The 24863-nt window shown below is 47.4% G+C and overlaps 1 protein-coding gene across 4 annotated transcripts in view; it reads right to left on the minus strand.

The window, feature by feature from the left end:
- Nucleotides 1-529: 529 nt before the first annotated feature.
- ESRRB (estrogen related receptor beta) overlaps nt 530-24863 on the minus strand; it is a 128804-nt gene continuing 104470 nt past the window's right edge. For 3 of the 4 annotated variants that reach the window (XM_084287576.1, XM_084287575.1, XM_084287574.1), the window contains 4 exons: nt 18141-18251; nt 17314-17475; nt 11429-11698; nt 530-5078 (listed from right to left, as the gene is read on the minus strand). In XM_084287576.1, the coding sequence (XP_084143702.1) occupies nt 4834-5078; nt 11429-11698; nt 17314-17475; nt 18141-18251 (788 nt within the window). In that variant the 3' untranslated portion in view covers nt 530-4833. Of the gene's footprint in view, nt 5079-11428; nt 11699-17313; nt 17476-18140; nt 18252-21878; nt 21935-24863 lie in introns of those variants that run through there. The other variant, XM_084287577.1, reaches the window with a different exon arrangement.

The following is a 24863-nucleotide window of genomic DNA, read 5'->3' on the forward strand; positions in this document are numbered from 1 at the left end:
CACCTCACCACCAGATCAATGCAAATGCCATGACTTCAGCACTTGTACCCACTTTATAAGCACTGGACAGCTGCTGCAGTGCTTGCAACACTCTTGATGTCACCGTTGGGCTTAAGCCAATGGTCTATTTTATGATTAGAGATTTTGTTTTTCCCTGGAACAACTTCAAGGCTTTTTCATCACTAGCTCATGTTTATTCCTTGCACCAGTGAAGTGCAGGAGGTGGGGAAAAACGGGTGAGTGGAAGAGACAGAGCGGTTCGTGCCAGGGCCTGACGGCAGTGCCTGCTGAACCAGCCCTCAGCAATGCTCATCTTACAAAAACTCAGAAGCTTGCTGAGAACTTTTTTTCTGGATATGGGAAAAAAACAAAATGAAGACTTCTAAGTGAGAAGCTTGGACTTATTTTCCCTTCCACAGCGTGCAGTGATCAGGCTTTCCCCCACCCCAGCCCTGTCAGTGGGCCTACGTGCCTCCTGAGGGGCAAAATGGAGTGTGTCCTAAACACAATAAACATTACTCTGTATGGGTTAGTTTTTACATTTCTGTGTTTTATTTCTTGTTCTGTTTGAAATGACCTGTACCACAAGAATACAATTTATTTCACAGGTTTTTCTTTTTTTTTTTTTCTTCTTTTTTTTTTTTTTTTTTTTAGGAGCAGATAATAGTTAAGTAGATACTGTTTATGTCACTGACTGTCTATAACTCCCTGCATCATTCTCACAGCCTCTGTCTCCCCAGCTTCCCCATATAAGCCAGCCACAAGAACAAGAGTGGCCTTTGGCCATATGATTGATTATAGCTTGTGGATACAAAGTGGAAGCACTTTTTCTCAGCTCCAGTCGGCAATAAAAGCTCAACAAGTTACATTCTAGGGTCTTTCTCAGTGATTTTCCCCTCTAAGAGCTGCTTACATGTTCCTGGTGCAGCATGTTTTATTTTATACATTTGTTAATTGTTTTTAAAAAAAAAGATGACAGCTTACAAAGAGAAAAATAATGCCCCCTTAGCGTGAACAATACTGCAAGGTTCTGATCGTTGCAGGGGAGTTTCTTGTAGCTTCACAGTTTTGCTGCGAGGTGTAATGCCCAAGTTTCCCCAGAAACCTAATTCTGTGTGGTATTTTACCCTTTCTTTTAATTGATCCCCGTGAGATTCATTTTGCATTACAGGCCAGAGACCGCTGTTCCCAGAGAAGAATGTGCCCAAAAGAGAAGAGCTGGTCACTTGGGAAGAACTGCCTTTTGCAGAGGCTGACAGGTAGGTGGTTTCTGTTATCCGCGCATGCAAATCAGGGGCTCGAGCTGTTTTACCATCACAGTAGCTGTATGTCGGCTTCATGTTTATTCACCATCACTGATACACTTACCTCTTTCTTTTCTTTCAGTCACAGAGGCCGTTTGTGTCCCAAGGCCCAGACTCTGGCACCTTTTGCCCCACGCAGAAGGACAGCTGTATGGAGCTGACTGTGACTCCCAAGTTACAAACGAATGGTATAAAAAGCACTGAGCAGAGCCCAATTCCTGGTTCATGGCTGAAGTACTACATCTCCAGATCTTTTTGTAAGAGGCTATGAGCATTCAAAGAACTAAGCAGTTGCTGAAGCCTCATTTCCTATTTCAGACTGCACTGAGAGAACTACACTAAGATGCCACCCCTCTCTGCAGGCCCAGCTCACCGTGTAGCTGGACATGCCCCTCAGTTGTGGCAGCGTGCTAGTACTAGTGATGTACAGACCAGAATAGCTGGGAAGGGAAAAGGTGCATGGGATTCCTGCACTTGTCTGAAGGGTCCAAGAGACCTGACCTGCTTCCCAATTAAAGGTGGTACAAGACTTTTAAGGGTTAAATTTAGACATGTGTTTCTATCCCAGTTCCTGGGGAGGAGTTTGCATTCCTGGTGTAAAGAGATTAATAAATGTTAATTACTGCCTGCTTCAGGTCCCATCCTATTTCAGACGCAAACATTTCCGAGCCTATTACCTTCAAGCAATGGGGGATAACCAGATGGGCTCCAAGGTTATGCAGCTGTAATGGAGAAAGATGGTCCTGGAAAAAAAAATGCATTTGGTATCTGTGTATTGTTCTGCTAAGGCAGGAGCTGCCTCCATACCATAGCTCAACTCTAAACAGCCAGCAGTGGCTGTGGGCTACAAGCTGATGCAGCAGCTCTCCTTCATAGTCATGCCTGTAGGTTGTTCTCCCTTCTGTTCTGGAAAGCAGGCCCAAATCCAAATTCAATAAAGCTGGAAGAGCCTTTTGCAGCATCACAGAGTGGTTGAGGTCATCTGCTCCAAGCCCCCACTTGAACAGGGTGACTTAGAGCAGATTGCTGCGGACCATTTATTAAATGACCTTTCCAGCCAGGATCCCACAGAACAGGACTTGCTTCTTAGGAGCTTTTGAGCCCACTTTGGGACAGCTGCTTTTGCACAGCTGTGAAGCAAGTTCAAACACAAAGTACTGCGGCTGGCCTGAGTGGGACTCGGCTGGGAAGCAACAGTGGTCAAGTGAGTCCCACTTAGAGGGGATCGTGCAGCCCAGCAAATTTGTGAGTATTTGTGCCACAGCCAGAAAGGGTTGCCAGGTTGCAACACATGGCAAGCTGGCTCTAGTGATGGTTTGCATTTCAGTTTGGTCCCTCTCAGTCACAGATGGGTACAGGGATCATCAGCGCAACCAGAAGCTATAATTTTCTCCCCAGCTGCCTCTGGGAGGGAGATGAGGAAGAGAAGCACAAGTATCTGTTCAAAGCACAAGGCCACTGTGTAATTGCTGCTGCAAGCATGAAAACAGCCCCAGCTCCCATGTGCCTTCTGCCCCTTAGGTCTCTGTTGGCTTACTAATGTGCCTGAAGCAAGACTGAATTCCTTTATTGAGTACAAAATGGGTGAGAGCAGCAATGACTGTACAGTGCACGGAGAACTCAGAGGAGATGGAGCCAAACTGACTCACATACCAGGAGTGGGCTGGCTACACGAGCTGAGAGCTCAGTATCAGCAGCCTCAGTCTCTGAGCTAGCCTGACCTTCACACTGCAGCACCGAGAGCCTGCACAGTGACACGTTCTGCTCCAGTAGAAAACAAGCACCCACTGTCTCCCTGATCACACACCTTGACCGTCTGGAAGGGTTCCTGCTGGGGCCACAGCACCTGGGCTATCCAGGAAGGGACAGAAGCTTGATGGGAACAGAGGCAGTAGAGGTCATGGTGTCTCAAATGCAGATCAGAGACTTTTGCTCACCTCTCCTGCCATGCCACTGACCACAAAACAGACAATACGTTCAGGTTTCATCAGCTCAGGCTGGCTCATATCTAAGTGACCAAGAAAACAACATCTCAGAGAACGCAAACAAGCTGCTTTTGTCAGTCACCCAAATTCCCTTCTGCCGACTGGGAATACAGCAGTTGTGGCTTAGACAGCAGATCTAAACCAAGGCTTGGATGCAGCAGGAACCTTGTTACATGAGAGGAGTAAATAAACATTCCCCCACTTCTTCTCCCACCACCTCGAGGTCAGGTATACAGCTTTTTCCATCAGCAAGAGAACCTCTTAACAGGTCCAGGGGCAATCTATGCTAGCTAGCTCTTTTGCTGCTGTTGAGGATAATAGGATGAGGCAGGGGAAGACAGTAGTTGGGATATTGGATTTGGGGGTTCCACACCACCCTCTAAGTTTATTTCCCTAGGCTGTCACAAAAAAAATAAAATAAAAGCAATCTCTTGGGCTCAGGAGCTGCCTCCACGAAAAAGCAGTTCCTTTGATTCCTAACTAGCATTTGGCAATAAGCCTTAGTCTGTGTGGAGGCAAGGATCTATCACTTTAACGAAGTCTAGGAAAGCCCTGGTTCGGGGTGTACTTATACTTGGGCGGTAACCATGCAGACAAAGCCTTGTGTTCTGTGCCACAAGGAACGAGTGGGGAATGGCACTCAGCTGAGCTGAAGAGGCAGGTTTGATACACTACAGGGTGAAAAGTGTGGAAGAATTGTAGTTAGCACCACATAGGAGAGGATGCAGAGATTATCAAGTCAACCCAGCACGAGAGCTTACATCGGGCTCTTTTCTTTCCTTGCCCTCTGGGAAAGGAGACTTGCGCTCTCTCAGGGACGCACATCCTGCCTCTTCAGGGTCCTGTGGGGATTGTGCATGGGAGGGACTAGCCAGGCGTAATGACACACTGTACAAGGTCGCAGAATATCTTACACAGTTAGGAGCATCTTTCCCGGTAAGAAGTGGGGCCTGTATGTACAAGTGTTAGCTGTCGCTAGAGGAGCCCGGGAGGCAGCCGTTGCGATCAGGAGAGGTCCAGTGGTGCCCCTCTCCAAAGGAGCACCCGCCCTATGGTTAGAACCAGAAAGGTGGCAAAATGAAGGACCCTGGCTGCTTCCCCTTCTATCTGACCCCTCGCAACACCAGCAGATCAAGTTTATATTGACTCTATTCTTCCTCTCTTCCTGCTTTAGTCCCCAGTCCCCCTCCAGCACTGGCGGAGGGAGCTGGGGAGCAGGCGGCCTGGACAGTGCTAAGAGCATCACCGCTCAGAGGGGCCGAGCCCCAGCGACCGCCTCAACAAGTGCAAGGGCATATTCTGGTATTTCCCACAGAGAAAACAAATGAAAAAAAGAGAAACAGGTGACTGATTAAAAGAGTTTCCCCCCTCCTGTACACGAGATTCTGCAGTCACGCCGACAGATAGACATTAAATAATTCTTCCATAATAAATGATTGGAGATAAAAGCCGGCGGTGGCTGCTGCTGCTGTTTGGATTGCTCCATTGTCTGCATCTTTGTTTCTAGTTTGTTCCCCGGCCACTGTCGGCTGGCGCTGGGGCTGTCAGACCTTTGCCTCTAGCATTTCTAGGAAGAGTTTATGCATGGGAACCTTGCCCTGCAGTTTGATGCTGTAGAAGTGCTGCACAGCTTTGGCGGCCGTCTGCCGCAGGAGGGGCAAGGTCAGGAGCAGCTTGCCTGCTCGCCGGGGCTCCTCATTGCGCTGACTCAGCTCGTAGTCCTGCAGGGCTTCGTGGAGAAGGTCCTGGAGTTTCTGCACTGCATCCATGTCCTCTATGTGCATGGAGTCTGGGGGGAGGGAGAAGAGAAAGCAAACAGCAAAATCAGACATGAGGAGGGAAATGCGTTACAGTCCTTAAGCTAAAGATGCTTCCTTTATTTTATTACTTTTCTGGTTTTGTTTCGTTTTGTAAATGAAAAAAAAAAAAAAATCTTACTGGGGTAAAAACACCTTGCTGGCAGGTGCTGCTGCTCCAAAATTTGGCATGAGCCCCAGGAGCTGACCCTCACAGTGCAGGAACAGTGAGGCTGTTGCTGGGGTTGGTGACACCTTGTGCCCCGTGTGCCCGCTTCGCTGGTACCCCAAGTCTGTGTGGGGGTCAGCCTGGGGCCTTTGCGACTCACACTTCCACTTGCCCTCCATGCTCCTGCCGGGGAGAGTCACCCTGCAAGGGGCAGCATCTGCTGTGCTGCCACTTGGGAGCAATCTCATTAAGAATAATTAACACTGCTATAGTGCTTCATCTGTCTAAACTGCCTAATTGCCGTGCAGCTGCTCAGGGTGTCAGCAAGACAGAAAAGCCCCAGCAGGTCACAACCAGTGTGCACAGGGGTGTTGCTGGCCCCACCTTTGTGCATATGCCCCTGCTTTCAGAGACTGCCAGCAGCTGCTCGGAGAGCTTCCCATTTCAGTCCATCACAGAAATCCGTGTGTCCTGCAAGGCCCCTTCCCCCAGGCTGCCAGTTAGATTCCTACAAGCTTGCAGAGTGTGCAAGGCTCCCTGGTGTCTCTCTGGGGCAAAGGTAGCTCGTAGTGACCCCATCCAGAGTCAAGCTGAGGTATGTGAGGTGACCACGGGCGAACACAGGCTGCTGAACTCATGGGTAAGTCCTGATGACAGAGAGCAGCACCACCGAGGGGAGAGGTTGTTCTGGAGAAGCAACCCAAAGACAGCATCGCTGATGGCTTTGCTCTCTTTCGTCTCACTGATACTGGCTTCTTCCTTACAACTCCAACAAGAGCAAGAGACACCGTTGCCTTGTCTTCATTGTTCAGAGACTTTTAATCAATATTGAACCTATTGATAAAGATTGCTGCCACAGGGCAATGAATCCAGGAGCAGCAGCAAAGGGATGCTAGAATAAGCACGCGTGCACGCAGAACTGCACCCGTCTGCCCCTCTAGCTGGGCTTTGCAGTGTAACAGGGGGCTGGTTCAGCCCACACGCATCCAACACAAATGCAAGGGCTTGGGTTCCTGGGTCTGACAGCAGTGAAGAGGAGGGAAGCTGGCTGAAATGCCCAAATCTCTCTAGAAATATATGTCATCTCTGTGGAGAGCTCAACACAAATTAGAGACTGTGAATTTCATAACATACATGTACAGTTATATCAATTTATGATGCATGATTTATGAAGTATTACAACAGTTGAGAAAATATTCTGTCTAGCAAGAAAGCTGTTTAAGAAGCTGTTTAGAAGGACTCCACTAACTAGAGGATATTAAAGGGTTGAACTTCCAAGAAGCCTACTGAGGAAAAATCATTATCGCTACATTTGCTTTTTGTATTGAAGAGACCAGGCAACAAAGGCCAGAAAAGGGCTGGCAGGTCTTCACAGAGACCTGAGCTAGCCACAAAGGTTAATTTGGAGGAGTAGAGAGGGAGAAGCACATTGCCAAATCAGTCTGTCGACTTCCCCCAGATAGGCAGCACCTCTGGAGAACTCCCATGCACAATCAGGGGAAGCAAGTGTGCTTCCTTCCAGATGGCAGAGGTGATTTTGGAGACAGAAGCATTGAGAGCTGGAATTTGGAGAGAAACATGCTCCAGCCTTCTTATTTAATGTTTTTTTTCTGGCCAGGGGCACATGGGGGAGAAGTAATCATATCTTATCAGAGCTCACAGATCCAGTGGGTGCCAGAGGTACCAAGCAGTAAGCCATGCTTCAGCTCAAGGTGGGTGCTCTGCTTTTGAGTACTGATGCTGCTGTGCAGTAGACAATGCTTAAGTTGTGTTCTCATGCCACCTACCCTCTGTACAGTGAGACCTAATAGCCCTAAAAAGCTATGCATATAGATGGAGAGAAATTGGGGAAATAAAGATCAAGGCCTGCCTTTCCTCTCTTTCCTGAAAGCAGCTCAAAATTGGCAGCTGACTGCAAAAAATAAAATAACATTGCAGGATTAATTTCCTTGCAATCCATCAATGAGCTGGTGTCAATGGCATTGATAAACTGTTAATTACAAAATCAATAGCTATGAATTTTTACAGCTGCCAGTGCACTGAGGTGCTCTGGAGGCTGCCTGGCCATGTCCCTGAGGATCAGCAGGCCTAGATGTGAGGCTATATGGCAGGAGCCCTTCTTTCCAGCACCGCTGGCATGGCACATAGGGCAGGTGAGAGGCTGGACAAGGCCTGCTGCCTCCTCACCTAACGCTCTTCTTGCAGCTTCTGGCAGAAGAAGCAAGAACCTACGAGGACCCATTAATGTAGAATTTGCTACACATCCCCTTGCTAGATCCAGACCTTGTTCACTCCATCTCAGCATTAAATGTACTGGCAAAGAAAAAAAAGGTGGGGGCAGGGGATAACGTTTCTCCCTGGCCATTCTAGGTTGTCCTTAACCGAACATGTGCTATATGCTAACCTGGAGGGCTCTTCAAAACACAGGTTGATCAATTTGTATTCTTGTGGCAAGAGGACCTAGAAATGCTTAAGATGAGGCTGCTGTCTCTGAAGGGTAACAGGGTAAGTCTATAGCATGCTTACTGTGTCAAAAAATGGGTGATGATCACACTGTTGGAACATGCTTGTTGCTTTGGGCATTAAGAATTCATTTCTCAGCTCTCTGAAACACACTTAGTAAAGACAGTCTTTGCTTGGATTCTCTCACCCACCAGGTGAGCCCTGGTGGCATTTCACTGAGGATTTAGAGATCAGCCACAGCTCTGGCAGGGCAGCTCCTTCAAAGCAATGCCTGCCCTGTTGTTGGTTTCTCCTCTAGTGAGGAGTGAGTGAGCTGCCCCTTCTGGTTCCATTTTCTTTAATTACTAGAAACAAAGGGTCAACGTACAACGAAGAGAGGAAAGTCCCGAGAAGCTGGATTACATGAGCAATTACACCCAGCAGGGATAGGGGAAATTCAGGAATTTACCTAGATGGAAGGCAAGCAGCAGAAGGCAGGTCTAGGCAGCACAGGTGCTAATCTAAGAGTTCAGCTTTAAACCCTGCCTCTGACCCAGGGGAGTTATGGACTAGCCCCAAGGTAGTCTGCATTCTTAATGGTTTAGGAGTCAGCTGTTTGCATGCAAGCAAATACATGTAGGCTCTGCAAGTTTATTCCATGTCAAAAATACATTAAGAATAATAACATATTAAAAGAATGCAGGGTTGAATGTGAAGGTTATATTATAAAAATACAGCTTGCGCTATCTAGCTTCCTTGTGTGTGTGTCGAAAGGCTCTAGCTGCATGAAAAACAAGATCTCATGTTTTACTTTCAGCAGCAATACGATAACAAAGCAGGATTGTTGTGGCTTATGCTCCTACAGAACCGCACTTCTACCTGCACCAGAACAAACCGGTGAAGTCAGAGTGGCTCTTCCCATCCAGCTGAGGACATGCAGTGGCCTGTGCCTCCTGACCCTTACCTCGGTTTCTTTATTCCACCAAGCTGGAAGCAGAACCCTGAAGCAGCTGATAAGTGTTGTTTTTCGCTCTGTCATTGCTCAGTGTTCCTCCACTCCTGATACAGACCATCCCATAAGCCTTACACTGGGCTTAGTCCTGACAGCAAAGTAAGCAACACCAGCAGAGTGCTTCCGTTGCACTGTGAAGAGCTTGGTGGCATCAAGGCTGGGGTCCTACAACAGCTCTGCTCATAGCATGAGCCAGATAAGTGTCCCAGTATGGCTCGTCTGTCACCCCGTCACTGCACTGAGGAGCCCTTCTCCTTGTTCAGTCCTTGTGACCTTCCTGGTAGACAGGAGGCAGTTTTTTTTTTTTAACAAGAGTTGATTACGTAGCCAAAAGCCACCGTCCCACAATCGAGAGAGGCCAGCCTTGGCCATCTGCCCATCCTGGTTCAGTGGCAAAGTGAAGGCAGCAATTAGAGGTAAAAAAAAAAAAAAAAAAAAAAAGCAATATATGAGAAATTGAAAAAGGGAACTAGATAGCAATTTATATGAATCAGAAGTTATGAAGTGTAGAAAATCGATAAGGGAAGTGAAGGACATTGGAAGAAAATCCAGGGCTGATAGGGCTAAGGACTCCTCAATAAAGAAGAGTTTTATAAATATTTAAGAAAAACAATCATTTGTAGGGGTGCTCTTTTCTGATGGAGATGATTAATCTATTAACAGAATGGGGAGACAGAAGTCCTCAGTGAGTATTCCTGTCCTGAGTTTAGAAAAAAGAAGTGTTATGTACCTGTCTTACATGAAATGAAGATCATCGAATCATAGAATAATGACAATGAAGACTCCTTAGTCTGTTGTTTATGCAAGAAGATATTAGACATCTGTTAGGTACAAACTTCACAGAAATCAGCAGACCTTGCTTTAAGAGATTTAAAATTGCTGGTGAAGGCTCATCTAGAGCAGATTAATGATGAACAAGTCTTGTTATTTTTGAGAAATTCAAAATGTCTGGAGAAGTTCTAATGATGCATATACTTTCCTGGGTCCTGTTCGATAACTGCCATGGTAGCCTGGTGTGAACCAGAGCAAATAAAGGAAAAAGAAATGTGATGTTCAATTAAGACTTAAAAGATGGTATTACAACTACTGCCAGTCAACAGAATACTTTGGAATAAAGGTCTTGTCAAACAAACCTGATTTCATTCTCTGATGAGATTACAAGTTTGGTTGATAAAGTTAACTGTATAGATATAATAGACTTAGGCTTTTATAAGGCACTTGGCTTAGCACCACAGGACATTCTCATTAAAAAATTAGCACTGTGCAATACCAATAAAGCACACTTTCAATTGATTAGTGAACTGGCTAGATGACAGATTTCAAAGTAGCTATCAGTGGTGAATCATCCCTGAAGGAGGAGTTTTCTAGTAGAAATCCACAGGGATCAGTAAAAAAAAACAGATGCTACCCAACATTTTTATCAATGATCTGTAAGTGATTTCTTTCTTTCCTTTTTTTTTTTTTTTCTTTCAAATTTCTGCTAAGATGTGTGGAAGACAAGGAGGAACAGAAGGCTGTAAAATAGGCAGGATAGAGCAGCCTCACAGAGTGTTCTGGACACTTGACGTAACACATCTATAGGCAAGAAATACAGCTATGGGACAGGAACTGTATCATGTCAAGCTGTAAGGTCTAAAGGACCTGGGATCACAGGAGGCAGCTCAGAAAAGATCAGTATGTGGAGGGTGAACTCAGGCAAAATCACATTAGGAATACGGTACCTTTTTTTTTTTTTTTTTTTTTTTTTAATTGAGGGAACAATTTATTTCTAGAGTCAGCTATCATGAAAGGTTTCAATTACCCACTTTATCTTTCTGGAAGATGGCTTTAGCTGAGCACAGAAACTGGACTCAGTGCTGACCTGCAAGGGTGAATTCTGTTGAAAGTTCGGCGAGATGTGAGACAGTGAGACTCCGGGGATGTAGAGGGAGCCCTCGTCACACGGTAGCTTCAGCCAGCTTCCCTTTGGAAGGGACTCCTGAGCAAATATGTGTCTGGCTGTTGTGCAACAGCAGCACAGCACGCAGCACCTCTCGTGTCTCCCACAGGCACAGGCTTCCAGCCTGCTGGCCTGAGAGCCGTGACCTTCCCCACACTAACATGGAGGTACTGGGCTGAGGGCCCTGGCCTTTCTCATCCTTTTCCCGAGAAGAAATAGCACAGTCACAGCAGACTTCTGCCAGCACATCTTATTCTCTGTCATCCAGATGGAAGGGACCCGGGGGGTGGGTGGGATTGAGTGTTTGTTGTCACTGAACATTTCCAGGACCAGACCAGGCAGTCCCAACCCAACAGGGTTCTTTTTTGGGGGGTGGGGTGGTGGGATTTAAAACTGGGACCAGGGTGTCCCTGTTTGTTGTAACTGACCAACACTACTCAGCTGAATGCATGCTTGGCCTAAATTCCCTTATCTGAGCTCATGGCACACGGCCTTTCTCTTAGGGCCAGAAGCCAGCAGCCTGCCCAACCCTGGCTGGTCCCACTTCCTAATACAGGGACAGATTGCAACTGGGGCTGTAGCGGCAGCAAGCCGTACTTCTCCCTCCTTTTCAGCTTGGAGCCTCCATCTCTCTCCTGTCTGTGGACAGAGGAACTTTGGGGATGCTGTATGACATGGGCAGAGCACAGTCTCGGGCACTGGGCCCTAGATTGCTCCCAGGCCAGATAACAGCATGGGCTTTAACTCCCTGATCGTGAGGCTGCCTGAGCCAGGGCTGTACCTGAATTGGCGAGGGCCAGAGCTTTGAGCGTGACAAACTCCTCCTTTTCCACCTTGAGCTTCTTGTAGCGGCGCACCAGTTGTAGGATGGCCAGGTAGAGCTCCAGCAGACCCGTCAGACGAGAGTGTTCTTCATCCATGATGTAGTCCTCAGCATAGACAAGCTTGTCCTCGTACGGCAGGGAGCGGTACACAATGCCCAGGATGAGGATTTCCATCCAGGCGCTCTGCAGTAGGCTCATCTGGTCCCCAAGGGAGAGATTGGAGAACCCTGAGAGGGCAAAAGACAGCCAGGGTCACAGGGGTGTACAGCAAAGCCTCTAGGAGCCTGGGCTCCTTAATTTCCTTGGGATTCATCCCAAGAACTCTCCCCCACTGACCTGCCACTCTCAAAACAAGGCTTACTGAAGCAACCTCTGTCTGTCTGGCAATCAGCACATGCAGAATATGGCAACCTAAGGCTAATGATAACCTCTTTTTAGTGATTTCTACTTCTCCTAATACAGCAGCTGTTTCATACCATGTTTTCCTGCTCACTGTTCCTCCACAGTTTTGTACTGCAGCCTATTTAGTCTCCCCAGCTGAACCAAAGAGCAGAGCAGAGCTCCAGAGAGCAGAAAAGAGGGATCTGATGGGATAGGAGGAAATGACACGGGCCTGAATTTCAAGCACAGCATAATCTCATTCAGCCAACATGAGAAAAGGTCCCACCACAACAGAGCACTGAAGAGTCAAAAGCTGAATATATCTGTGAACAGAATCCTCTTCCACTTGTCACCACTCCCTGAGCTCCATCAGCTTTCTGCCCCTCACAGCCAACAATCCTACGCAGCATAAAAAGACCTTTGTGGTGCTATTCAAGTACCTAAAACGCTGCCAGAAACTGTAGCAATGGAACAAGCAGCCAGCAGTGAAGCAAGGCAACCTCCCCAGATACAGAAAGAGCAATCACAGTCTGGACATAGACAGTGACAGCCCCGGAGCCCTGCTGGCAGTGCTGAGAAAGTGGAGAAGCTGGAACAGAGAAGTCCTATCTGTCCTGAGGGGAAAGGGGTAATAACAACAACAAAAAAAAGTGCACAGGAAGGAAAGCTATATCTGTTCTGTCCTCTGCACCAGGCATGTGAGAAGGCCAGATCACGAAATACCCTAGGAGGCAGGCACTGTACACAGCCATCACAAACAGAGATGCGTTGGTCCCCTCTAGGCAGCTCCTGTCCACTGCTGACAGGCAGGAGCTGTGCTTTTTGGCAGCTCCTTGTGTCTAAAGGTTCCTAAGGCTGTGGGAGAACAGGACACCCCCAGCTGTGCTCCACTCACCTCCCCTGCCAGTTTTAACCCCAATGCTTATTAAACCTCAGGGCTCACTCTCTTCGAGAGGCCTGGCAGCTCATTAGCTGCTGTCCCCAGGAGCCTCCCAGCCCTGCTCACTGCGTGCTAGGCCCAGCAGGACGCGTCTGTCCCACAGCCCTCCCTGCTCACAGTCCTTGGCCCCACATCGGGGCCTCGGTAGCCAGCCACCATGATGATCATTTGATTTCTCTTGTTATCAAGTTGGCAATTAACAAAAGAGCTGATGATTGCTATATTGACTGGCTGTGGGTTCTCTTTTTCTATCTGCACTATCTCAGCCGGGGAAGGGAAGGCAGAAGGGTGGGTTAGTGGTATTTATTTATCACTGCGCCATGTTTTGTGTTTGTGTTGCCAGGGGAAGCAAAGGGTGATAATGGCCTGGCAGCCCTTGGACATCCAATTTCCCTTATCAGGCCACTGAATAGAAAAGAGGCCCCAGGCCACATTAATTAACAGATACCAATCAGCTGTCACGTGTTGTGTGTGCAAGGTCTGAGGGGAGCAGTGGGTGGGAGGGAAGAATCAATAAACCACTGGGGAGGAGAGCCAGAGGGAACAGCTAAAGAGGAGTCCAGGCTACTCGGGAGAAGAGCTGTATATCCAGCTCCATGGCTGTGAGACTGATCCTGGTGCAGCACAGCCCTTGCTCCACATAGCCCTGCACCTGGTGAGGATGTTAGTGCTGCAGCAGTGCTGACCTCCTCCTTCACCTCAGCCTCCTGCAGGCAGTACTGTGCTTTTGTGCTGCTCCTGAATGCGGCCCTCCTGACCGAGTCCAGCAGCAGGCTGAAGCAGCTCTCAGGCTTGGGATCCTGTATCCTCACATCTCCTTGCTGCACAGGGATCTGATGGAATTGGCCCTGACACAGAGAAAGCTGTGCACGGGTACTGTCACAGTCTGGCACCTGGAATCTGTACCCTGCAACCAGCCAAAAGCAGTCCTCTGGGCACCTATCTCCTAGTGCTGACCACAGAGAACAGCCCAGCATTGAGGCTGCTGCCTTAAGTCCAGTTTCTGGGTCAGTCACGTGGCCGTTCTGCACCGTCATTACCCATCTGGGTTACAAGGGGGGTTATGCCATCTCCTCAGCACAGCCTGCCAACAAAATTTGTAAAAGATTGTGAAACAGTGAGGTAGTGCAGGGAGAGGATCCAGAACAGACATGACTCACGCATTTCTGCTAGAGAATAAAAAGTGGAAAATTTTTACTTAACCCAAGCAGTAGCCTGTACACCCAGCATCTCTGTGAATCATTCTTTCCCAGATGTAGTTATGGCAGACAGGGAATTGCACAGCAGAGACCGTGCTTTACCTGTGCCAAGGAGGACAGAAGAGCCAGCTGCAATTGCCCTGCCCACCTGGCAAAGCCCCCTGCCAGAAGCAGTCTCAGGTGGCCAGCGACTCCAGCATCAGCAGGTGGGCATGAAGGAGGGAGTGTTGCAGTGACAGCCCTGGATTTGAAACACGTGGCAGAATTGGGACCCTCCTCTCCCAGTGTTTTCACAAGTAGAATGCAAGTGCTGGAGGACTGTGCTGTACCATATTGCACTCTGCACAAACAAGGGAAGATCAGGTAACGTGGGGTCTCCCAGGGTATAAAACTTGGGATCTGGAATGATAAATGCTAATTTCACCTGGCCAAAATCACAGGCTTGCTATCATAGGTTTGTCACACTGGAGAACCTCCAGCTGTGAAATTCAAGTGCCTTGCCATCATCTTACAGCTTTCAGAAATTGCTAACAATCCAGCTCTTTTGCGTTCCTGAGCTATTTGATGGCATAGCATCCAGAACTTGCCCTTAATCTGTTTCTTGCTTTTTATTCTTGCTGCAGGTCTTATCCTGAAAGATGCTGAATACTCCACAGGCATCAGAAGAAGCCCGAGAAAGTATTTCAGGACACGGAGCCTCCGTCTCCAGCACAGAGCTGCATGAATGTTTCCCTCCTTCCCAGGTGCAGGTTGAGCAAAGCTGCTTTATTTGCAGCAGCTGATGTGACATTCATTCTTTTTTTTTTTTTCTTTTTTTTTTTTTCTTTTTTTTTTTTTTTTCAGTGGTTTGGCAATGGGAGCTCCCAGAATTACAAAAAAAAAAAAAAAAGTCACATAATTTGTGGCAAGTGGAGTTCATAATCTGTTAATTTATTATCATTTCTGTCATCCTGGAGGGCCATTAGCAGAGGTAATAAAGGGAGATGTAATTATAGGATCTGAGGCCACTCCAGACACAGCTGCTGTCACTCCACTTGCCATATTTCATTCTGTGCTAGTACTACCATCTTCCTAGTGAGAACAGCACAACAGCTACCCTGGGAGAGCCTTCATCGTCACCCCTCGAGAGGAGTCTTGTCTCCCTGCATCAAGGCATGCAGAGAAGGTAGATGTTGTTCAAAGACAATTAGCACAGGGGAAGGGGAAGTAGCGGGGAGGGAGCCTCCTACAGAAGGGTACAACTCTGTACTGGCTAAGTGTGGCTTTTGAGCTAATAGCTAGTATGGCTATTGAGCTAATACCACTTGCTGAACACCATTAAATCATGCTTCCTTGCTATCATAGGAGAGTGACTTACTTAAGCTTCACTGATTTTATTTGCTAACACTTGAGGCAGAAGTTTGTGCCAACATCTGGGATCCTGAAGGGTTGGCGTGACTTTAACATCACGCAGTGCTTTACTAATTCCAGTGTGAGCACAAGGCAGGGATATATGATTTTTGTTCCTTTCTCAGTGCTCTCTGTGTCCAACACACAGGAAGCAGTGTCTTTTTTCTCAAAATCTTTGAAAGGCAGAAATACAGGGCATGCATAATCTAGACACCTGGCAGCCTCCTGGCCCTGCCCTGCTCTGCCCCCTTGCTGCCTAACTCAGTAAGTTTCGTACTTGTTTCAGAACTATAGGGTACTTTATTCCATTTTTATGAACTGTCTTTTATTATGTTTGATTCTTGGTACTGCTCCCTTGTGTAACAGCCCCTGAGCTCTCTCCTGTATACACAGTTGTGTTATGATACTGCTCCTGGTCTGAGCTATGCCAGGCTGATGGCTGTTATCATGTTGCAGGGGCTTCGATAGGAAAGGAAAATACAGAGAGAAAACTGAGATGATGACAGGTGTGTCCTGCCTTTCAGAAAGGAGAAGTCCTTTTCAAAGTGCAGGAGTCCTCACTACTATACTCCCATTCTGGGAAAATGATTATGGCAAACTCTATAGGAGCTTGGAGCTGAACATCCCACACTTATCCCACAGCTGCAAGCAAGGGAGCTACAGCAGGGCACCCTGTACAAACAGAAATGGCCAAGGTTAGAGGAACAGACAGCAACACCTTACTGGATGGCCATAGTGGATGACTGAACTGCATTAAAACCACTCCTGTTAACACCCCAAGTACTGGGTTAGTAGAGCAATCCGGGCTGAGTTCCCTAATCGCCACTGTAACCCCACTTGTGATGACTCAGCCCCAGATGGATTCCAGCACTAGTGATGGGTGTAATCCCCGCAGATCTCATGTAAGAAGGGCACCACTGATATTAACCTCTAGTCAGAAACACTGCCCTCAGAAAGTTTCTTCAGACTTTATAGTCCTGCTATGGACTTATTCCATATAGCCCAGAATACCACTGACCTTTTAGTCACAGGAGAAATACTCACACTGAGAAAGAAGGAGCAGCCATCAAAGAGAAAAAGAGGGGTGACAAAAAGAAGTAGAATACATAGGAGAACTGAACTGTCTGCTCACTCATGCTAAGATGCCTCACCAACAAGAGCTTAAAGCCAAGAAGCAAAGTCTGAATCCATCTCCCCAGAACCTCCTTGAGGCTCATGTCTGCTCCTTGTGCCTGGGCCCAGCCTATCTGCAGGTGTGAGACGCTGGTGCTATGTCACTCAATTGCACAGGCACACTCAATTGGATACAGACAGTGAGCCTTCAGAGGCCAGTCACATTGCCAATAAGTTGTCCTCATTATTTTTCAGCACAGAAGCCTGGAGATTCATTGACAATAGTGAGTATGTCCTCCAACCCAATGGGATGTGTTCTGTGATGAATCCAGTATGAAGAAAGCTTTCCTGAGTCTGGGGGCAAGAATGCCCACTACAGACAAGGTGGGTACCTGCCTTGTCATTAGCACTGAAGTCTGGTCACTATTGTAACATTTATTCATCTATAGGCACAACACACCTAGCACTTATTAACGCAGTTCAAAACCTCTAGAGTCCAGCATTCCAAGGGCTGTTCCCCAAGTGCTTTCTCTGTGCCACTCAATACCAGGTATCACCAAGAACTTTACTATAGCCTCTCAAAGCCTACTGCATAATCCCAGGGCGCACACACACACAATCATCAAATTATGCACTTGCACCAGGGGCTATAGTGGAGTTTGTTTCCCATGAAAGCCCACCACAAGCAGTTTTCTGTGACAGTAGTTTCCATCCATCACTATACATAAAAATCCTACTTGCAGACAAACTGATAAGCACAGTGATAAATAATAGCTCCCTTTGCTGTTCATGCTTAGGCCTTGTAATTTCCCCTGTTTACCTGGGATGTGCTTTGCCCAGCCAATGATCACCACCAGTTCCCTGTCTGCCAGGTCACAGAGGGTTGTCAGGGCTTTGATGTCACTCTCCGGCATGGTTGGATCAGGCATGGCATAAATCTTCTCTGGCTCTGCCACCAGCAAGTGGGAGACGATCTTAGTCACTGCACATTTCAAAGGAGAAGTTGTTGTTGTATCTCTCATGACATAAGGTGTCATAACAGCCCTTTCTACAAGGGCCTTCCTGGGAGAACACAGCTAGAACATAGGCTGCAGGACCTCTGAAATGGTTTTGGTCACAACAAGAGGACACTACGCTGCAGCTCTACAGGCTGTAGTGATTTGCCTATGTCAAACCAGCTCTGTAGAGGGCTGACAAAAGGAGCAAGCTACTCTAAGGCTGTCAGCCGCTCTCTCAGGTAGGTCCAACAAGGCTGGGAGGAGACACAAATTGCAAAAAGTAATGGGAGGACTTGGAAAAGCTTAGAGAATTGTTGGAGAGTTATTGGTGATTGGAAGAGAGAAATCAGCACAGGACCAGTTTTGCCAATGCCAGAAAAGTACAGAAAAAAAAAAAAAACACTACATGAATTTTATAATCTCCTACGAAAGTTCAGTGATTTAATCCTAGGTACAATATGTATAGCACCTGGGTTACACCTTAGATGCATCTCATCTGCCTATACACTATGATCATAAGAAAAAATTCCTAGTTCTGGTGACCAATATGGGAACCAGAAGTGACAACTGCTCTGTTGCACATTTTGGGAGACCAATGAAAAGGAATGTAGTGGCTGTCAGATGACCACAATTCAAGACCGATACATACGTGGCTTTTTAGCTGGAGGAGGGATCTGTAAGCTCAGGTAAGTGCTACTCTCAGAATCCAGTCTCCTCTTGTACTTCTGGCGGCCTCCTCGGACTCGATCCAGACGAACACCTGCAGATAAAACACGATAAATTCTCATGATTCCTTATTGCCACAGGAAATCTTGACATTCAGATGTAAAAAATCTCCTAAGATGTCCCCCACAGTCCAGAGATTGTCTCTCTTCCAAACACTTGAGATCCTAACTGAACCCAGAGATCCCAATAATACCACATAAACTGCCTCCAGCTCTAACAATACTGCTGTAAGCTTTACTTTTATTCAAAACATTAAGGAAGACAAAAATTAACCCATTCGAACTCTTGAATCACCATCAATCAAACAGACAAATGAAAAGCCTCAGAATTCAATGCCCTCTGGATGATCTTGCTTTTAAAAGAAAGACTTTAAATGTCAATCAAACCTGCCGTTATAAAAATAAGCTTTTAGATTGTTCTTAAAAATGAGAAGTTAAATGTTCTGTGACCTCTCACTATTTATATTTGAAAAAAGTGATCTATAGCAAATAGATTATGAACTATGAATTCAACAAAAAATGTTTCAGGTTTCATCAAGTAAGGAACTGTAATAAAAGTAGAACCAAATAAATAGAAACAACCTCTACTATAATAAAGCAATGATAAAACTGAGGCAGGGAGACACTGAAGAATTTGTTAGAGTTCTTTCAAAATCCAGTGAATCACACTGAAAATAGCACACTGAAAACAGCTCCCAGTGACTGTCCTCATACAAAAAAAACCAACAAAACAATAGCAGCATCAATAACCAATTGAACAGGAACAGCAGTTGAATTGCTGTTATCTTGTACTGTATCAGGACAAGATACAATATTAAAAAACAAATAGTGAAAAAAGTCATAGACATTTGTCCATTTGTCAGTTATTTCTGGCCAGTCATATTGCTTCTGGTAATCAGCTCCTGTGAAACTGGGGTAACTCAGTCTTGCTGGGAGAAACAGCCATCGTCAAAAAATCCTTCAAGGTAAAAGTAGGTGCAGACAAATAGAATATTTTTTTGAATCTACTCTATACAAGTACTTCCTTAGAAACACAAGTTTATCTAATCTAATCACAGGAACCAATTATGAGATACACTTACTAATCACACTGAGACATTAATATTTTGCAATCAATTTACTGCATAAACACAAACAACTAAAAGCAAACACTCCAAATCTGTTTTGAAACGATGCTTTTTGAACAACCTGTACCTCTGAAAAACCTGAAGCTGGCTGACAAATATTTGACCTTAGAAAGAGGCACATCTGTCGTTTACACGGTGTGTCTCCAGCCAATGCCACGTTTGCTTACTATAGCATGGAAAAGAGAAAGCTTTTACTGTTGTGCTCACACCAGCCCACTGGCACCACATGAAACCATTACTTGCCCAAGACCTAGATCCTGACACTTTGCAACTGGAGCACCCAAAGCAGCTTGATGGACAAACAGCACCAACATCAGCAAGAACGACCAACACCAACTATGCCATCAGTGCCATTACAGCGTGCCAGCAGGAATCCCTGCAGAGCAGGTCTGGAGCTCTCCAAAGCAAAGGAACTGCTGCTCTGGGAGGATGGAAGACATTAGGTGGATAGAAAGATATGAAGCAGAATAGGAGAATTTGGATCAAACCTTTCCTTCCCCTTCCTGTTTTCTATTTCTGAGACTGTATGGAGAATTCACTGATGTCCATGAGCAGAAGTACCACCTTTCCTCCTTTACACAGCAGTTTTTCTGCAAATGTTGCCTACTGCTTCTTTTATCACCATTCTCTGCAGCAAGTAGTCTGTGGGCTAAATTTCTTCTTAGGAGCTCTAGTATGTTCCAGAGAGTGATTTCAGGCAGACAGGGAATCCCAAACCTGAGATCATCTAGGGGGATCCCCAAGGAACAGCATTAGTAGAGTCCTGGGTGAAGCAGGGTACTTACACTTCTGCCCATGATTTCTTTCCCACTATAATCATTCCCTGGTTTCATAAGAAAGGAGACCTCAATGCCACACTGGGCTGAAGGAGTGACACCTACCTATAGCCAGGAAGGAAGGAGAAACACACATTTCAGGAAATGACAGAAAATTGAGTACCCAGGTGTGAAAATTTGGAGGATCGGGAATAAAACTGTTCAAAGGTTATGGAGGAATGCAGAAAAGGTTGCAGGATCCTGAATCAGAGCTTCCCAGGACCCTCATAGAAGAAGAGACACTGGAAGGTCCATTCCCTCATGCCACTGGGCAGGATGTCACTGCAACAGGGAACCATCCTTCTCAGCCCAGGAGAAACCAGCACACAGCCCTCCAGGACGCTTTTGCTGTGCAGTCTGATAAATAGTGCAGAGGGTGGGGTGAAAATGGGGGAAAGAGCTTTCTTTTCCTTCTCCCAAGGAGAAGCGTGCCATCTCCGGTGCTTGGCAGAGGGACGGCTGCACAGGTTGCAGCAGTATTAGGGACCCTCAATCAGATTATAAGGACACAAAGGACTTAAGTGCATTAAAAAAAGATAAGAGAGACGCAGGGAGATTTACCCTCCATCCCTCACCGAGCAGATAGAGGTCTGTTTGCCCAAGGACTTCAGCTTGTTAATTTTGAACAAGGCTTTGTCCTCCTCTTGTTCCCCATCTTGTGTGACACTCCTTGAGGCAAACGCTTTCAATCAGCATTTGCTGAGCCACTGCTGTACCCTGCCATCATCAGCTCCAGCCGCAGAGCCAGTGAGCGGGCTGACCCCTACGTAGCACATCCCAGTGCCCGCTGCTGAGTGCAATAGCAAATAAAAGCATTTCAACCTGAGTCCCTGACTGCAACAGTCCAGAGGTGAGCAACAAGGCCAAAGCCCTTCCCTAGAGATCTGACAGTCTACTGGGTCATATTCAGATGGCAGGAAAGGGCACAGCCAAAAAGCAGGGTCTGATACTGAGCTGTGGTATTCAGGTGGCTCATTAATGCCGGCTGCTCTATGATTTGCTCAGTGGTTGATTTAAGACGGGGAGGGCTGGTTATAATGCAGCTCTGAAAGGGGACACACTACGGGATGTTAAAACAGAGTGGGGAGGCACAGTGGGTAGCTCAGAGAAGCAGTGTGAGGCGAAACATCGAGTGAAGAAACGGAGTGGGAGGTAAACTGAGATACGAATGGAAGCGAGGGGGGGAGAAGGGAGATGAAAGGCAGGGCTGGAGCAAGGCTGGGTGGTACATACACTGTAATCCCAGGTGCAGATTTCACACCAAACATGCAGCCACCTGTGCCTTAACTGGAAGGTGCAGCAGACAGTTATGAGATGCGGTCGGTCCATACTGAAGACTAAGAAAGGGTTTGGTGCCACAGCCTGACAAGACAACGGCAAGAGAAAGCAGTTGCCCTACTGCTCCTGCACAAACCCATTTCTCACGTGGATAACAGCTGTCCAACTCCCAGGAGAGAAGACACTCATCCTACAAAACTCACCACGACAGGCACTGCTGGACCACCCTTCTTGACACCATCAGCGAGGAGGGGCAGCTAGAACAGTGGAAACAGGAGCGCTCACATACATGATGTGAGGTGATACAGTACAGGGCTAGGTTTGGGACGTACCACCCCATTATAACCTAACTTTCTGGCAGCTGCTTCTTCAGAAATGAAGGCTATCTGTGCTGGAAACATCCCCTCTTCTCCCATTCCCGTGATGCAAGGAACCTCCTTACCTTTGGGGGGAACAGCCCTGCCACCCCACGTGAGTGAGGTGTGGAGCTGGTCCCTGTGTCCACCACAGGGATAGGGTCCCAGCTCACCGGTGGCACGCTGACAGCTCCCCAGCCTGCCTGAGCCCACCTACAGAGAGAAGGGCAAACCCAGGGCTGGTGCAGGACTTCTCAGCTCAGCATCCCGCCTGGGGGAGGGCTGTCAGTTTTCGAAGCGTCCTGTGGGTGCCACTCGTGTTCCAAGCACTCGTGCGGAGAGGTCTGTGCCAGCACCGAGCCTCTGCAGTGGGAGACCTGATCTGCTGATCTGTTCGAGCTCCCTTCATTTCTCTGACATGCCCCTCGGAGAGATGTCTGCCCGACAGCTTTGGGATCAGATGTCCCCTTGCTGACTTGATAACATCAGGCTTTGGGGTTTTTTTCTTAATGGAAGTAAAATAATTCCAGCTTTTTTTAAAAGCTGGAGCTAGGCCCAGTCTGTCGGAAGTAAAAATAGCCGAGTATGCAGAGGCAACAGCACACAGAGTCAGGTTTAGTTTCTCTTTTATTTTCTGGGGACTAAAAATAATCTTAAAAGCTCTGTGAAGCTGAGCTCTGGCCATTGGGAAATGCAGTCTAGGCCCAATATCAGCTGTCGTGTCAAATTACTAGCCTCACCTCACTTTCCATCGAGTCCTATCACATGCCTATGAATTGATAGGAACAGAAAGATCCATCTTGCCAAAAGAGCTAACAGAGGAGCCAAGCTACAGGGTTTTTGCACAGTACAATGTGTGTCTAGACCGAGAAGGACACAGCTGAAGGGAGCGATGTCCCTGGGACTGCTTTTGCCCAGCTTCCCTGTTACACCAGCCAGATCCTGTGCCCACTGCCCACCTATACCTTGCGTTGCAGTTTCTGCATCAATGCATCAACCAGCCTGGTTGCTCTCCTGGAGTCTGGGCTGGGGTGGTGCTCTGCAGGTAACAGAGACACCTCTGTCCCTGGGAGCTGCAGTCTGAAGCCCAGGGGTTGGCACTGCCCAAGGAAGCTGGAAGGGAGAAGTATTGTGACCAAGGTGTTCCCTCTCCCCTGTTGCTCTGAACCTCAGGAAAGACAAAAGGATGTGGCAATGGGAGGAGTGAGCCAGGAGGAGACCTATCAAAGAAACAGAGCAACTAAAGGCTTGCTAAGATGGGGAAAGAAATAGACGATGGGGAAAAGCGGGACTGTCTAAAAAGAAGATGGAGAAGCTGTAACCTAAGCTCTCTTTTGTTACTCTGAGATTCCAGCATGGGAGGGGGAGAAGTCCTGTACATACCATTAGGCTCTTGAGCTACTGCAAAAGGATGCCAGCCCCTGGAAAATCTCCTGGCAGATGACTGGTGCAATTCCCCAGCTCATCTGTAATCTAGGAAAGTGACTTGGGGGTCACAGGTCAGCATGGCCAGAAAAACCCTGTGATTAGTGTGGTGCATGTCAACAAGCCTGGGAGTGACACCTGCAGCAGGAGGGTGGGGAACTAGCCTGGAGAGAGGGGCTGTGGCATCAGAGAATCCATCTCCTGTGTTATAAGGGCCTACAGAAAGATTGGATCAGGTCAAGCAGGATGTTGCAGATTGCTCTCCCTTTGATATTTTCAGGGATGTACTAGTTATGTAGAAAAGCTCCTTTCCTGCCCATCTAGCTAAAGAGTCCCTGGACTTGGAGGGACAGGTTATTCCTGTAATGTCTGATGATATACCTGGTTCCAGAGGCTGTCCGTGCATTGGAGCAGCGACACAAGGTGCCCTTGACCCTCACACACACAAGCTGCACATCCCAGGTGGTTGGTTCTGGTGTAACCCGCACAGCTTGTGAACTAAGCCTTCTCCTCCTCCACTGTCTCTGCAGCACTAGCCATTGTTGTCCCTAAAACGTACAGCTTCCTTCCCATGCTGCCACCCCTCAACCTCACCCCCAATCACAGCAAAAAAAAACAACACAGGAATTAAGAAGGGCTTCAAGGGCAGATGGGAACAAAGAATACTTTAGTACCTTGTTCAGCTTTCTGTAGTAACCCCCACAATCACACTCTCACCTTGTGTTCAGGGTCCATGCAAATCTGCTTTGATGGTTTCCCCTCCTAGCCCTCTAACCAGTCTGAGGCAGGACAGTGGCTCGCTCTATTGCCCATAACAGCAACACCCCCGCAGCAGCAGGCTGAGGGGCACTGTGTGAAAGGAGAAGACACAGGCATGCACCTGCCAGGAAAAGACCATGGATGACTTTCACAAAAGGACCTAAAAGATGGCAAAGCTCCAGCCCCACTCACTCTCCAAGACACAGTGCTCAGAACTAAATCCCCTAAGGGGTGTTTTATGCCTGGGTGTGATTTGACTCACTTTACTTTAGACTTTAACAATTTTCATCCGTGCATTTGGGCTCCTTTGACAAGCAACAGAGAGAAGCGGGCACATCCACATTCGCCTCACCCTCCAGACGCTCACCTGAGGAGGAGTGATGACAGATATTTCTCTCCACCGACTATCAGGGGAACCTCATAAATGCCCTGCAGGGTCAGACCAATGCTTTCCCTAGCTCAGTTTCTTATTTTAGTCTATTTAGGTAGAGAATGCAAACCTTTTGGAGCAGGTAAGGGAGCATAAGCATGGGCTGAGAACCAAATTTTTAGATTTGTGACAGTGGAGAGGCCCCCACCTGTGTGTGGAGAGAGGCTCACTTGTGACAGAGGTCTGCAGGGAGATCCTCAGGCCCACCAACACAGCGTGCTGCCACTTCAGCCAGGCCTCGCAGCACAGCTCTGCTTAGGCCTTGCAGCCATAACTGCTCTCCTGAAGCTCTCACCTCAGCAGTGATTTTTCCAATACTCAGAACTAGCATCCAGCTAATATTTAATTCTTAAAATAGAACAGCTTTGCTGGGCAATTCTGAGTAAATACCCCACCTCCCCCAGGATACCCTGCAGCCCAAGGGCTAGTGCAGTCTTCTCAGGTAGATGAGAAAAGG

The sequence above is a fragment of the Netta rufina genome (assembly GCF_964035555.1).
Source record: "Netta rufina genome assembly, chromosome: 5".
NCBI lineage: Eukaryota > Metazoa > Chordata > Aves > Anseriformes > Anatidae > Netta > Netta rufina.